Source organism: Herpailurus yagouaroundi, unplaced genomic scaffold (assembly GCF_014898765.1).
Source record: "Herpailurus yagouaroundi ecotype Mexico unplaced genomic scaffold, PumYag 29, whole genome shotgun sequence".
Classification (NCBI taxonomy): Eukaryota; Metazoa; Chordata; class Mammalia; order Carnivora; family Felidae; genus Herpailurus; species Herpailurus yagouaroundi.
In genome coordinates this window covers 33095013-33111272 of record NW_024412377.1, presented here as the reverse complement: position 1 = coordinate 33111272, position 16260 = coordinate 33095013, and the positions used below count along the sequence as shown (strand labels likewise).

The window sequence follows — 16260 nt, the reverse complement described above, 5'->3', positions numbered from 1 at the left end:
CATTATGGACCTTATTTATTTGTCATCAGAAATAGTAGCAAAGAGTGTTTAAAAATGGCAAGTATTTTATCAGCAATGTTTTTCATATTTATTGTAAATACTGTACTTCAGTAGGATATTAAGAAAGGTTTCTGTTTGTTTTTTAAGTGCCAATCCCTTTTTTATCCCCTAAAATGGAATGGAATACCAGGAATAAGACGTGTTATAAAATACATTTTCTGTTATTTGTAGCTAAGAACGCCACACATCTGAAGATATTTTCAAATGATTTCTACTTAATGACTTCCAGTGGGACGGAAGTTCCTAATAAAATTATTCTTTGGGTTCTTTCCTGCTGATTTGATCTTTTAGTTGAAAAGTATTCATTAATTCTTTCACTTGAAAATAGCACTGTCCCTGTGCAACAGTTCCCTCTCAGACTATTCCACCTTAAAGAAAGTTCTTCCCTGACCATGTGTCTCCTAGGGGCAGGGCTGGTAAAACTGATGAACAGCTGGCCCACAAGTCATCAAAGACAATGCCCATCATTAGTGCTGCTGTCTGATTCGCCACCAACTTCTCCTTGTAAGTTCCTTTTCAAATTTGAACTTGGATTGTTTGAAAGAAAAGTTTTCAATCTGTAGTGGTGAAGGGATATACGGGATTTTTATAATTGTACTTCTTGTCTAGAACAGAGAAACTAAGGACACCTAGCATTCAACTTTTGGTTAATTGATAGATCAGTTAATTGATATGTCAGTGATATATAAAATATATTTTGTTGTCTCTAGGGAGGTTTTGATATTTTAATATGTTAGTTATTTAATTTCATAGTATCATGTCATGTGTTTTCAAGGACACTGTGTGTGGTCAAGTTCAAAATTCAGTTGTAAGCAAATACTCCGATATAAGGCAGATTGTGGTGCACACTGGTCACTTCATTCCCTAAAAGAAACTGTTTCTTCATTATTCCACAGAAGTGCTGCTGTTGGAAGGACCCAGGAGAGCAGCATCTGTATAAAAACATGCAGTTGTAGGAGTGACTCAATAGAATTTTGGAAGTTAATTGAGATTCCAGAAAACATACACACATACACACATACACACACACACACACACACACACACACACACACACACACCCCCACACCCAGACCCTCTTTTCTGAATTTTCAACAACTCTTCACATCACTAGCATCAGGCTCCTGTCACCTCTCTACGCCAGTGTCTTTCCTTCTATTCCAGCTTGAATCAGTTCTATAATAACGTTTAAAGTCTTACCCCTGCAGACTCCCCTCAGATAACCCAGGACTGTTCTGTCACGAGGAAGCATTTTATTTCACCTTTTTTTTGGTGGGGGGGGGGGCGGACATTTTTATAGCATTATAAATTAACGTAAAGGAGGATTTTAGTGAGGGAAAAAGTGTAGCAATTGTTCTTTTAGGACCACATTTCAAACCCTCCCCTAAAATTTAACCAGACACTGTTGGTAATAATGCTCATCTTTCATATAGCACATTCTATGTTCATTGACTCTTAGAATCAATAGCTAGTTAATTAATGGCTTAATTAAAGCTAGAGTGAGCACCAGCCCTAAGGAAGGGCAGCATCGTCACTGTGTCATCTTGCCATGCCCTGCTTCTCAATTTGCTAAGTGCAGACTCAATTTGCTAAGTGCAGGCAGATAGTTCACATGGCCAAATATTTGCATGCCTATGTGATTCCAAATTTTGAAAAAGTATATCATTTCAAATTTCTCTGTATATGTACAGGTTTTTCTGATGTTGATATCTTAACTCTAAAACAACCCAGAGGAGACTTACCTGGATGGCTAACATCCCCTGACAAGGTTATTGCTACTGCCAGCTGGAGCTACCTCTGAGAAGCCCAAAACTTCCATTTCTCCTCTGCTCCTACTCCTTAGTCTCCAGCAGCTATCCAGCCTCACACCATTCTTGAGGGCTTTTCTACAGTTCTGGGGGGTATCTCAGCTCCTACATGCTGTATATCTTCCTTGGCGGCAGCAGAAAGATTGCCTGAGCTAAAGAGGGAGAAGAATGTGTAAGGTAGGAAGCTTGTGTTGACTTTTCTATAAGCAGAGCTCCTGCCCCTGCACTAGCATTGCTGAATAATACCTTCCCGCTTCCTTCAGAAGCTGTTAATTCCAGAGAAAAGGTGATGATGCAAACATCTCGGAAGCATTACTAGAGAAACAGTCAAAATAATCTTTGACCATACTAAGAGAACAATAGTACCCAGAATGAGGGTAGAAATACTCTGTTATACTCTACACCCAAGTTGGAAAATTGCATTATTTTCCAGGTACCTCTTTTGGAGGAAGTATCAACAAAGTGGAGTGTCCAGAAGAGATTGACAAATACAATAAGAATGTTCCAAACTGGGGGCGCCTGGGAAGCTCAGTTGGTTAAGCACTCAACTCTTGATTTCAGGTCAGGTCATGATCTCATGAGATGAATCCAGGCGTTGGGCCCTGCACTGACAGTGTGGAGCCTGCTTTGTACTCTCTCTTTCCTTCTCTCTCTGACCCTCCTTTGCTTATGCTTTCTCTCTCCCTCTCTCAAAATAAATAAATAAACTTAAAAAAAAAGAATGTTCTAAACTAAATTATATAAGGGAAAGAAATAGAACGTCTAAGATGGAGAAGGGGAGATACAGATGGTGGGGTAAGAGAGTCCCAGTTATTTTCAAATATTTAAATGAATATCATGTGGAAGAGGAAGAGATTTGTTCTGGATTAACCTAAGAAAGACTAGTGGGTAGTCAGAAAGAACCTTCTAATAGTGGGAGTAGTCCAAAGATGTCTGACTCAGGAGGCTATGAGAATTTCAAGTCTCCAAAACATATGGCAGAGTTGAGCCCTTGAAAATGAGGCTGTACTGCAATAATTCCAGAACAGTGTTACGTTAGAACATTTGATCCACTGCATGTCCATTGGTGATTTATAGGAAGAAATAAAAAGGGTGCATATATCCATGTTGGTAGTTGTGGGACTGTCTTTGGGTCAAATAAGTTTGAAAACAGGAAAATAAATTTTAACTTATTTAAATAACATTTCAATGGTTTTAAAATGATAATATGCTTAATATGCTATTATGTGTATTGTGCACATCAAAGAGGCTTCAACATTAGCTATACGTTTTTGACCAAAGAAATATTTATTTGTCTTAGGAATATCTTTCAATATCTCACGAAGCATTGTTCTATGGAACTCAGTTTAAAAACCATTTTAATAGAGAAGGTGGTCACTGTTTATATCTTAAGGACTTAATACCCTCTGTCAGTTTTTTAAATATGGCAAGGAGAAAATCTATAAGAAAGAAAGAGAATGCATTAACAAATTATATACATATATGGCACCTCCATGGTTCAGCAATATTTGCTTTATATTATTAAGTTTCTAGGAATTTTCCATGTTGTCAAAGAATGCTGAAGTGGATAATTTAAAAAGTGTCAGATAACATGATATCCCAAAGATACAACAAGCAGATAACACAATGGAAAACACTCTTCTCATACTAATTGACCTAAACTTTTGCATTCTTGTGGTACTATGAAAAGACTCTGTAAGATCACTGTCAGGAGGAAGTTATAGAATTAATAGCGTAATGGATATTATTCTCTTGCAGAACGGATGACGAATCATTCCTCTCCTCCTTGCACCTGTGGTTGTCACTGATTAAGGAGCAAAAGCCAAAGAAATCACCCCTGATAATTATGCATGATTACATGGGCCCACAGACACATGAACACATTAGCAGTTGGGATATTATGATCAAATTACATTCTGTGTGTGTTTGTTCTACCTGTTAGCATTTTCTGTAAGGAAGGTGAAATTTCTGAATTTGGCTTTTTAAAAAATTGAACATCTGATTTGGATGCTAAAGCACATTCATCTTTGAAAGAATGTGTCAGGGACATGGAGTTACACAGCGTACTTTACACAAAAGTCTGTGCTGATGTAATAAATACCTCCCCCCCCTCCCCAGCTTCTGCTGAGCAATTTGGATTGAAAAAGTCTTCCATTAGAGTGACCATGACAAACATTTTCTTTAGAAGTAGGTTTGGATTTTCTGAGCCTGATATATTATTCATGGCATAATGGCATAGAGGAAAATTCTAACAGATGATTAAAGGAAGATTCTGTGGTGAGAGTTTCTAAGTAGTCTAATTTTGGTTGCCTTTCTGCTTTGCCAGAGGAAGTAGAGGTACCCATGTGAGTCTGCACCGTGCATGGCACTAAACATAAATGCAGTTTTCCTCTGGCGATCTCCTCCCACCTGCCCTCCAAAAACAAACAAACAACCCTCAAACTAGCCTAAGACCAACGCAAACAACCCTCAAACTAGCCTAAGACCCACGCTGTTTGCATTTTGGAAATGGAAACGTGGTTTCAATTTCTCCATCTCACTGAGTTTGCCAAAGGCCACTCTTGATTCCTACTTTGGTTGAAAGAGAAAATCTACTGATCACAGAATTCCTGGCCATCTAAATTGGAGACTTGTAGGTTGGGTTTCCCAAGAAACGCACTCTGAGGTGCTGAGATCTGTATGCAGAAGTTTTGTTCTGGAGCTCCCTTGGGATCCATGCCTATGGCAGAGTGGAGGAGACAGGATAAGGCAGAGAGAGGAGCTGGGCTGGGCTGCAGTCTCAACAAAGGCCTCAGCCAAGCCCACAGAAGCTCTGGACTGGGATGAATCTTCAAAATTGTCCCACTTTGAGGCAGGTGCCTCTATATACTCCTCCCCAATGTCAGTCATTAGACTCAGACTGTCCTCAGAGAGGGTATGTCACCTTGAGTGAAGTGGCTTTCTTTGCCTGAGAGCAGTTCTTGGACAGAAACTCAGCTCAGAGGTGGCCACCAACAACACTCAGCCACTGGGAGAATGAGCCATCCCAGTCTGGAAGGATGGATGTGAGCGCTCTTCATGGCAGTCACTATGCATTTTATAGGTAGAGTAACTTTTTCCATCACTTGCCTTAAGGTAACCTAAAACTAGGAAAAATGAAAAATTCAAGGTAGCTAACATTTATTCGTTGTCTAATGTGTCCTGGGCACTTTAAGCGTTAGCGAACGGTAAAAATGGAAGAGGAGCTGATATTTATGGAGTTCTGATCTTTCAGGCATTATGCTAAATTTTATATACATGTCATTCCATTGAATCTTCACGTTCATTCTCTCTTTTTATTCTGTTTCAAGAGTGAGGAAGATAAAGCTAGAAGAGTTGAAGTGACTTGCCTCAAGTAACACAAGTATAGATGAGAGTGCAGGGTGTGAATTCAGAGTCTGCTCCAAAGTCTTCACTCTTCACCTCTATGCTGTACCACCTATCTATATTATATTGTTTTAGTTTATTCTTGCAAAAACACTATGAGGCATGTACCATTATATGCCCAACTTACAATGGAGAAACTTCACATTGGGGAGGTTCCATAACCTTCCTTGAGGTCACATTTCATTAGTAACTCAGATAAGGCTCTGTCTGATTCTAAAGATTTTGCTTTTTCCACTGCCCCTATATCGATTGTTGGCAGTCCATTAAAACTCGATAAATACTCACTTAACTTATGAGTCCTTAGAGAGTAGTTTTTATTTAGCCTCACGAATTTATAAGAGTCCATGGAATGTTTCCATTGGAATTAAAGTGTGTGTCAAGAAAGAGGCCAGCAGCTAGTTCATGAGGCCAGAGGAGGCTTTGGGGACATCTCCATTTGCTTCCATGCAAGGCTATTAGAGCAATTAAGCAATGTCTTATTTGCAGCAGTTCAGGCAATTCCAGAATTAGTTCCATAAATAAGGCAAAGACCATGTCTGATCCATATCTGTATCTGTCCCAACAACTGCCACATGGTAAGTACTCCGTAAACATTTGTCGACAGTACAAGGGACTACATGAATGTGATGGAGACCAGTGGTTACCAGGATTTCACCTTCAAGGACCTTTTACCACATTTTCCCCTCAGAGAGCCTGTCTTCTCTTAATAAATGTTTATTTGATAAGTAATAACTTATCTCCCCATTGTTAAAATTAAATGCACACAGAATTCCACTAGGACTGCCCATAAACAATAGGTACTCAACACTAAAACTGAATTAATACCATGATCCTGCCAGCAGTAAAGAAAAGTGGCATTTCAGTTAACGTGTGGGACGACAGTTCATGGGTGACTGATTTCTGTGGTGGCTTACATTACAACCTCTGATTATCCCCCCAAGCAGGGAATCATTGAGAGCCAAGGGATCAACCTGGAGAGTCCTTGAGATGTTTGTTCCCAGCGAAATCAGAAATGTCAAATTTGCTTTCAGGGTCCGTTCAACTGTGGATCTTTTGTAGCCAATGGAAATCTTTCCGAAGAGCAGAAAGGCAGGACAGATGCCCACAGATAGAAACTGTACTGAATGAAGTCAATTGCTTCTGAACTTTGAGTACCTGAACATTGCCCCGAGTGAGGGGCTATCTGGTGTGGAGGAATAAACTGAGGTGAAAACCCCTGACCCCGCACAGAGGTGTTCATAATCGTGAGCTGCTACCCTTGAATGAAACCCGTTGTGTGCCTCCTGGCAATCTAAATCTCAACATCCGGAAGGGTCTCTGTGTTTAGAATTTGCAATGCTTTATTGCTTGCTTGCTCCCTTAAAAAATTAGCAGACCAGAGAGTCCCTGCTCAGTGGGAAGCTGACACCTCACCCTCTGTTCTCCGAGCAGGGTTACGGCTTATGCTGCAACATTGGCTGGGAGCAAATGATGAGCCTGCAGACACAGGACATTTTATGAGCTCTAAACACCATTCTTCTTGTAGTTTCTATGATCTTGTTTTAATTGAAAATGAATTTTTAACAGTTTTGTTCCACGCCACAATAAGAAGCTCCTGTTGCCAGCATCAAAGGAAAGGAATAGCGTCCTTTGCTTTGATTTGACTGCATTGCTTTTTGCTAAAAAAAACGCAAAAATAAACTAAACAACCTGTCCGGCATGGGAAGGAGGTGAGATAGCTTTCATGTACTTGTGGGGACTTGGAATGTATCCCTTTGAAAACTTAAAGCCACTAGTAAGGGTAATGATGAAGGCAGGTCCGTCCCCTGCCTGATATGCCTCGTATGACAGCAGCTCTTATGTCCTTATCCCATGCCCCCCAAAACATGTCTTCTTTCATGGTTGTGCTGAGTCACATTTAAACCATCCTGTCCCGAGAGACACCCGGGTGGTTCAGTCGATTAGCCATCTGACTTCAGTTCAGGTCATGATCTCATGGTTCATGAGTTCTAGCCCCACGTCAGGTTCTGTGCTGTCAGCACAGAGCCCAGAGTCTGCTTAGGATTCTGTATCTCCCACTCTCTCTGTTCCTTCCCTGCTCGCACTCTGTCTGTATCTTTCTCAAAAATAAATATTAAAAAAAAATTGAGCAACTCTGGACCTTACATTTGAATCGTACCCTCATAGATATCATCACTTTGTGTGTGGGTGCGTCTACCTCCGAGTGCTATTATTTCTAATTTTACAATTAGGGGAATTTGGGATACAGAGGGTTTGCATAATTTATGCAAGATTATAAATAAAACACATTACTATAGTCAGGACCAGAACTGAAGTTTCTCTCTTAATACCAACCCAGGTTTTGCTTTCCTGTCATTTGTTATTGTTTTGTTTTTTTTCTCTGTAACAAATCTCTTTCCCCTACTAGACTGTATGTGCCGGGAGAGCAAGGACTGTGTCTGTTTCTGACCCCCACTGTGTTCTCAGCACACCGTAAGAGGTGCTTCATAAATATTTGTTGAACAGATGTCTTTATGAAGCTACAAATGGAGTTTTAAGCAGAGAATCTAGAAAAGTCAAGGAGAGAGGGCTTTCGTCCTTTCACTGCCAGAGAGGGGAAAATTCAGACCAGCTATGTGTGTAGTCATGCCTTTAATTATTTTCTGTTTTACACCTAATGGCTGCAGTAATTTAGTTCTGCAAGTATGTAGCGTAGGTCATAGGAAGGCACGGGAAGGCTTTAGTCTCCTACTTAGGAAAGCTCAAGTCCTCTAAAATCTCTAGAGTTGTTTGTGAGGGCATTTGTCTTACAGGTAATTCATGACTTCATTCTTCCTCTGTGTGCAATTCTAGGGGAAAAGGATTTTTTGAAAAATGAGCTATTTTCATCAGGCATAAATCAGATATGCAGCTTCCTGAACAGAAACAGGTTTAGCAAGGAATGATAAGCCTTGTATTTTAGGAAGTTATGATTTATGAGATAACCCATCTGTCTACCTGAGGTTATTTTTAAGCTTCTTTCAGGGTTTAAACCTACAGATGCAAAAGCCCTGCCTTTTATCACTGTATCCTTTGGTGAATAAAACACCAACCTTTTACGCAAGGGCTTCTCTTTATTTTGTCTTTCTTTTCTTTACCTTTTCAAGTGAAATTTCTAAGCTTTCAGAAACAGCCAGACTGACAGGAAATCACATTTTAAAATATGTCGGACTTGATTTTAATTAATTGGTCCTGGGTGACTCAGTTGCTCATGGAAAGAAAGACCTGTGATCGTAATTTTAAACTTTGCTGATCAACAAAAATCCATATCTCAGGAGAGGCTGGGTCTGGGACAGGCAGTAATGAGGCCCTGACATTTTCATTTGTAATCTTTATCCCCAAGGCCATCAGAGAGTTCTGTAAAAATTAATGAAATGAATTTGGAGATCCTATTTCATTCAATAAAAGGAACATGTCATTGTTTAATTAAATACATTCAAATAAAATTCACTGAAAGATGCAAGTATTTTATTATCTACAATCATTCATTCATAACTGCAAAAAACCCACAGTTTCGAGAAGTTAGAGAAGTAACATATGTAAGATGCATTTGTGGTAAAAGTATTATGTGTATACACACACACACTTGAATATAAATTTGACATGGATTCCTAGTATATCTAAATCTAATTAAATGATAAGTAATTAGAATTAATCATGAACACTAATATGAAATTGATAGTAAATGAATCTGATTAAGTTTAATTCTGATATACTTTATTCTTATAAAGATAATGGTCACTACTATCATTATTATTACACAGACTCTCCCAACACTGTACGTGTAAGGCAGGGAAAATCATTGTACAAATTGGTCAAGTTAATTTAACACACACACACACACACACTTTCGTTCAACAAAATAGCGTGAATTCACAAACTGAAATCTGTGGCAGTAGCCACAGTGAGGAAAACCGAGCAGACTTTTCACGAATTATGTTACTGCATACATCTCTATTCCCAAAGTAATTTAAAAACATAAAACCTGTTCATTTACTCAGTAAATGTTTATTGAGCACTTAGTCTATGCCAGGCACTACCATAAGCATTGGGGATACATCAGTGGGAAAACAAACAGTCCTCCTCCTCAAAGCGATTGCAGTCTAGTCGGGGAGACAGATATTGATCAAATACATAAATATAATTACAATTCTGACTAGCATTTTGAAGCCGTGACATTTAAACTATCACCTGAAAGATGAGTGAGGTGGCCAAGTAAAGGGGCATAAAAGAGAAGACATTCTAATAAAAAACAGGCAAACAACAAAACAGCAGCTACAAAGTTCCCTGAGCAAACTCAGGCTGGTCCAGAAGCAAGACTGAGGACGTGGCTAGAATCCAACCAGGGGAAGAGTGACCGGAGATGCAAGTGGAGAAGCCGCTAGTGGTAGTTGTTTCATAGGCCAGTTAAGGATTTTTACCTTTGTGCTCAGAGCACAAAGAAGTGATTGAAGCATCCTAAGTAGGAGATTGACATGAATTAATAAGTCAAGGTCAGCACACTGAGGGTTGCTGAACTCAGTACTTTCAACTCCTGTCTTTTCCTTTAAATCTTTTCAGAACCGATTCTCAAAGCCAACGCTTCAGAAGACCTCTGGCCGCCATCTCTCTCCCCTCTTGTTGTTCCTTGGAGGGAGGTTATCCGGACTCCCGCAGATGTGCCTGTTTCTGCCCTAAGAAGCCTGCAATCTGTTTGAAGATGCCTTTCCTCGGGAGAGCTCCACAGTCCAGAGAAGGGCTTTGAGGCTTCCTTTGGTTCTGAAACTGCTTGCTCTTTTGCCAACTTAATTAGCATCTGTAGCGGGACAAGCATACTCAGATGTTTGCCACAACCGTGTGCCTAGAAACAAAGCCCTTCCCAGGACATTTCCCTAAAACCCTCATCACCAGTCTTGCCCTTATAGCACCAGGACCTCTCTCCTCCTTTCTGTCTTTGATTGGGTTTATGGACGTTGGAAAGAAATCCCACAGGCTCATTTTTCCATTACGACTGTATTATGGCTAGGTGGCTGTCAGAATTTCCTGCTGCCTTCCTTCCTGGAGATTCTGGAGACTGGAGCAGGGCATTGCACAGGCCGTCCCTCAGTGGATATTCGAGACAGTACCACTGACAAAGAGCTAGACACTCATCTTAGCACTTTATATGCGCAACTCTAATCCTTGCCCATCTCTGGACAGACCCTAGGCTTATGCATGTACTTTCCCTTCTCTTGAAATGCCTTCCTTCTTTATCTAATGAGTCATGACCAAGTTCAGATGCCACCTGTTTTGTGATCTATTCCTTAAATTCTTCTTTAATTTCTCCTAAGTGACATAAATTATTTCATCTAATATGCTCCCATGGAATCCTATGCCCCTGATCATTGTACCATATTATATTGTTACAGTTGGTTCGCATCCATTTTGCTTGTTAGACTTTGTGACATCTGAGACCAAGATTTCTAGTTCAACATTTAAGTTCCACAAGTGTGGGTTTTTTTTTTCCTTTTAGGTTTCAGGTATTGTGGTAGGTACAGGCAGTATACTGGTGACTATGATACGATTTTTGTTTTTTGAAAAGTGTGCAGGCACTGAAAGAAAAAGGCATGGAAATGAATTATCTCAATGCCCTGTGCAATGCATAGTCACAGAACTATGTTTAAAGGATATAAAGCATAAAGAAAGGAAAGGGTTCTTCACCCAGACTTAAGTGGGAGGGATCAAGATAATGGCTGAGCCAAATCTTAAAGGGCAAATAGAAATTAGTTAAACCAAGAAGAGGTACTGAAGAAGGAATGGTATTTCATAGAAAGGTAAGGCCTGAAAAAATGCTGAGGGCATGATGAAACCACAGGGTGTGGTTAGGGAAAGATACAAGCCTCTCAGTATTGCTGGAGAACAAATTAGCACGTAGGAAGTAATAACAGACGAGGCCAAAGAGGGGTGTGTGTGGTGGATGGTGTGAGAGAAGTGTAGACAAATTCATCTACACTGCTGAAGAGCTAGGTGTATCTTGTAGGTGAGAGAAGAGTTTGTGGTTGTTTTTGTAGAGAAATAATGAAAAGAGATTGTCCCGGTTGTAGCGTAGAAAAAGCACAGAAAGGCTGTGGGGACAAAGCTATGGCAGCATTTCTCTGAGAGAGATGAAGTTTTGAACTTCAGGGTGTTTCTAGGGAGCTGCAGTTAGAACCTTCTTCTCCAAAGGTGTGCAGTACATCTTTATTGAATGAATGAATGATTTAAAAAACTACAGTTTAACCAGCTTATACCATGAAAATTGTTACACTGGGACAATATTTTATTAGCACCAGAGTAGGTCACTCTATCCAACACTAAATATAATCAAAACTTGGTAATTAGCTGTACATCTTGCATTGTCAATATCAATATTGCGCCCAAAGGGGCAAACCTTGGTTCTCGGGAGGGCAAAAGCAAAATCAACTATTTTTGTGTATAAAACACAGATATATAATCAGTATATCAACATAGTCTATCATGGAGCGGGAGAGTGAGTAGGAAAAACTATTTGTAAAGGCTCCATAGGGGGGCCATCATGAAAATGGGTTAAGAAATGCCATTCTAAATAATTATAACTTCAGTAGCATTCGCTGGTTTTAATACAGTATATTGAGTCTTTTTGTTTAATATAATTCTACTTAAAACTGTCTGAGTACTTGAGATCCAACCTGGCATTATTACTTGTTTTGTCTTTGGTAACATATTGTCTTTAGGAAAGTATATCTGAACAGAAAAATAGAAGTATTCCCACAACTCAAAGAAATGGCATTTTAAATGTAAAACTCTTTTTTTTTTTCACCTGAGGCCTACACGCTATTCCAAAAGGATGTTTCATCGATCCTCAGAGCAATCTATTTTATAGGAAACAGAGCAGAGCACTTTCACATTCTCCTAACATCTCCCTATGGGGATGATAATGAGTTGCTAAATTCAGGCCCAGGGATTTTAATCTTTGAGTGGTAGAAGGCATCTGAAGAGCTGTTTCTGTGGTGGTCATGGTTCTAAGATGGGAATTAATTGCTGTGACCTTGAACTTCAAATAATCTAGTGAACCAGCACACAGTTAAGGTCAATACATAATGAGCACTGGCCTCAGGGTCATCCTATTCATGCCACCTCCCACCTCCCAATTCCTCTCAGGAAATGCCCCAGTTCGGATAACTTTTTCCACAGAGTGTCCACCTTTTCTAAAATGCCAAGACGATTCTGCATTCACAACAGAGAGATATCTTCTGCTCTGGCAAGTCCAGAAGAAAAAGTAATGGAATTCAAACCCGAGTGGCTGCACACACATAGCAAAGGCATCTGCCTTTCTAATCAACTTGAACACACTTGTGTCTGTACTTAGGGATCCAGATTTTTCATTGTAAGGTACAATTATCTTCTGAAACTGTTGCTGTGAAGACCAAATTTCTCCACCTGCCAGTCTATTCTATGAAGGCATTTAGATCCATGTCATGCTCGTTTAGAAGCAATTGGATCCTCCCCTATCTGTGTCCAATGGGAAAATGTATATGCTGAAAAACATGGATCAGAATTTTTAAGGCATTATCCACCAGATTAAGGTAGTCCAAGGCAGTCGACCCAGTGTTGCCTGGGATAGTGGAGTTTGCTTAGACCAGATATGCTTTCTGAGATCTGGAGAAATGGGTGTCTATTCCATTCCATACTTCTGCTTCATAAACCGAAAGGGGCATGGCTTCCTTTTTGCCCTGATTTTCATAATTACATGCTCCTGATTTTCCTTCTACCTCTATACCTACTTCTCTTTTTCTTTTCTTGAATCAAGTTTTCTGCTCAACCCTCACATGATCTTCAGATGCCCTCTTCTCTTCTCCTTCTGCAAAATCAGGTAATCTTATCCACTCTTGTAGCTCTAACTCTTCTATGATGGCTCTTAACAGCACTTTGTGTCCTGAATATCAGATCTTTTTCCAAGTAGACACGCTACCCCTTTAGGGCCATGGTGGTAACTGAAATGCTTTCCCTAGATATTCACATGACTAACTCCCTTGTCTCCTTTAACTTTGCACAAACATCCCCTTATCCATGAGGCCTATAACCCACCCTATTTTAAGTTGTAATCTATACCACCCCTCTCTACCTGCACATTCCTAATCCTTTTTTGTCTCCATTTTTATAGCTCTTATTCCCTCCTATCAAATGACATAACTTATTTAGGATTGTTATTTATTGTTTGTCCCTCTTTATTGGAATGTAAGCTCCTCACAGGTGAATATTTTTATCTTCTTGGTTCATTCAAGTTTTCCAAGGGCCTCCAGTGGTATCTGGAATATAATAGGTGATCATTAACTGCTTAAAGGATGAGCCCTGATTGTATTACGTTAAAATGTTTTTCTGTATCTACCTTCCCACCAGCAAATCATGCACTCTTTGGATGCAGAGGTTTTTTCTGTTGTATCTATTTACAGTGTCTAGCACATTTTCTGAAAATAACAAGCTCATCATAAATGTTTGTTAGGTGTACGTAGTCATCTCTGACCTCACCACGCATGCCTTTGCAGGGTTTGAAATCACACCATGCCAAACTAGAATACGCGTGCAAAAATGTTGTATTCTCAGTGGGAAAACTGCCCTATAAACTCTCACAGCAACTGAGATCTCCAAAGAGGAAAAGTCCAATATGGACCGCTCTAGTGAATGTTTCTCCTGCAAAGTCCCTTCAGAGGTTAAAAATCTACCATTGTCCATTTGGCTTTTTTTTTTTTCTATTCTGTGTCTACAATTGGGACATTTATTTTAATAAGTTAGAAAACTAAAGTTAAGCCTGGGTATTGTAAGCTTGAAAAATAGTATCTTGCCTCCTGTGACTTCTCTTTTTCTTTCCTTTCTCAGAGCTCTTCCTGCCATGATGCAGTGGGTCCGCACACAGAAGCCAGGAGAGAGTGGCATCAATATTGTCACTGCTGATTTTGTAGAACTTGGGGATTTCATCAGCACTGTCATAAAGCTCAACTATGTCTTTGATGAGGGAGAAGCCAACACTTGATAGTACCATTTGGAGCATCCACGAGTAAGATAGAGAAGACTCATTGTATTAGGCGTATTATCTATAAACACTCTGATCTTCCTATTCCACTGAGTCTCTGAGGGGATTAGGCTGGTAGTGGGTGGGAAAAGGGGAAATCCATTTCTTCAGTGATGATTATCATACTCTGCATTACTATAAATACTTCATTTCCCATTTGATGAGCAAAATCTGCTACTAGTGTTAGGGATAAAAAAAGACCAGTGAATTTTGTTTTTCAGAATTAGTCTTTGTAATGTATAACTCATGAGTGTTTACTTGATTGCGTTTCCGATTTCAGCCTAGGGCTCCTACACTGTTTCCACTAACTGAACCTTTCCGCTCCCTCTTTCGCTCGCTCTTTTTAATCAGCTGCCATATGGGACTCAAAACAATTGAATGCCCAACGTAATGTGTATTACATCGTTGTACTGAAATTTGTTTTTGTGAAGACTTGGTATAATATAATATTCTATAGTCGTCTGCAATTGGTCGATCATTGCTAACTTTTGGTCATAGAAAATATGCATCAAATCAGTTTCCCTGCATCAGTAATATTGGAGGCCATAATCAGTAATTTTTGTGTTATATGAATATAACAGTGTTTCACAGTGTTTCTATTTAAGGCAGCTATAAATATAGAGTAAAAACTTTTTTGAAAAAATGATTAGTGCCAACCGTGTAGTGAAAAATGGAGGAGGGAGAAGAGATGGATGCCATTTTAATTCAGGAATCTCTTAAGTAATATTGCCCTGCAAATCCTCAGTAAGTAAAAAATTATGACAGATGTGTTAAAATCAGGAAGCTCTGAAAAGAACTCTTACAAAATCTCCCCTATTAATTCTCTTGATTAAAAAAAAGGAAGGAAAATGAAGAAGAAAGAAATGAAACATTGTGCAAACTTTCCTACCAAATTGGCATCTCTGAACATGTAATTCTAAATCTCAAATTTTGAGGAATGTATTTCGAGCAGCTTCAGTTCAAATTTTTACTCGAAGTTGAGGAAAGTTGAGAAAAGAGGAAGGGTTGCAGAAAGAATTAAAAAGTTTTTGAAACCATGTATAGCGTAAAATCTTAAAGATCCATAAAATGTTTTTAGGAGATGCTTAAATACATGGGGTGTGGGCAGACACAGTGAAAATTAACACTGACTCATCACTTCTGGGTTCTGTCCTACCCCAGAATCGAGCCTGGGGCAGAGGCAAAAGTTTCACAGAACCTTTCTGTGTCTCAACTTTTGATATAGTCCACATCTACAGAGAAGGAAAATGATAAATCCGCTTTGAGCCTTGCTCCCTCCTTGGTGTCTTTGTGATATTTGACAACTCTAAAATATTCTAAAAGAGCACAATAACCCTTAACGGTGTGCCTCACAGGAATACTGTGAGGCATTTCTAAAAATCTATAAATTGCTGAAATTCTTATAATTATGAATTGTTTTAACTTCGTGTTTAGAAATAATTGCACCTCAAGAGTTTCCCGGGGAAATGCGTTCCACGCAAAGTAGGACCATAGGAAAATAGAAAAATGAAAGCATGTCTGCAGTTTTTAATTAATTTAAACATAGGACACATGGTTTGATCTCTTACACCTAGGTAAGGGGGTTGATCCCAAGATTGTGTCAAGATTTTTTTTTTTTAATTTTTTTTTCAACGTTTATTTATTTTTGGGACAGAGAGAGACAGAGCATGAACGGGGGAGGGGCAGAGAGAGAGGGAGACACAGAATCTGAAACAGGCTCCAGGCTCTGAGCCATCAGCCCAGAGCCTGACGCGGGGCTCGAACTCACGGACCGCGAGATCGTGACCTGGCTGAAGTCGGACGCTTAACCGACTGCGCCACCCAGGCACCCCAAGATTTTGAGTAATTAAGAGCTAGTTCTAAGGTTATAAATACTCACTGTCAGAAAATAGTATTTTTTAGCAGCTGCAGGGAGGAAAGAGAA

General features: G+C 39.5%; 1 protein-coding gene across 2 annotated transcripts in view; it reads left to right on the top strand.

The window, feature by feature from the left end:
* PLCXD3 (phosphatidylinositol specific phospholipase C X domain containing 3) overlaps nucleotides 1–14803 on the top strand; it is a 167266-nt gene extending 152463 nt beyond the window's left edge. For both annotated transcript variants that reach the window (XM_040496135.1, XM_040496145.1), the window contains exon 3: nucleotides 14144–14803. In XM_040496135.1, coding sequence (XP_040352069.1) covers nucleotides 14144–14297 — 154 coding nt within the window. In that variant the 3' untranslated portion in view covers nucleotides 14298–14803. The remainder of the gene's footprint in view (nucleotides 1–14143) is intronic.
* Nucleotides 14804–16260: the final 1457 nt, after the last annotated feature.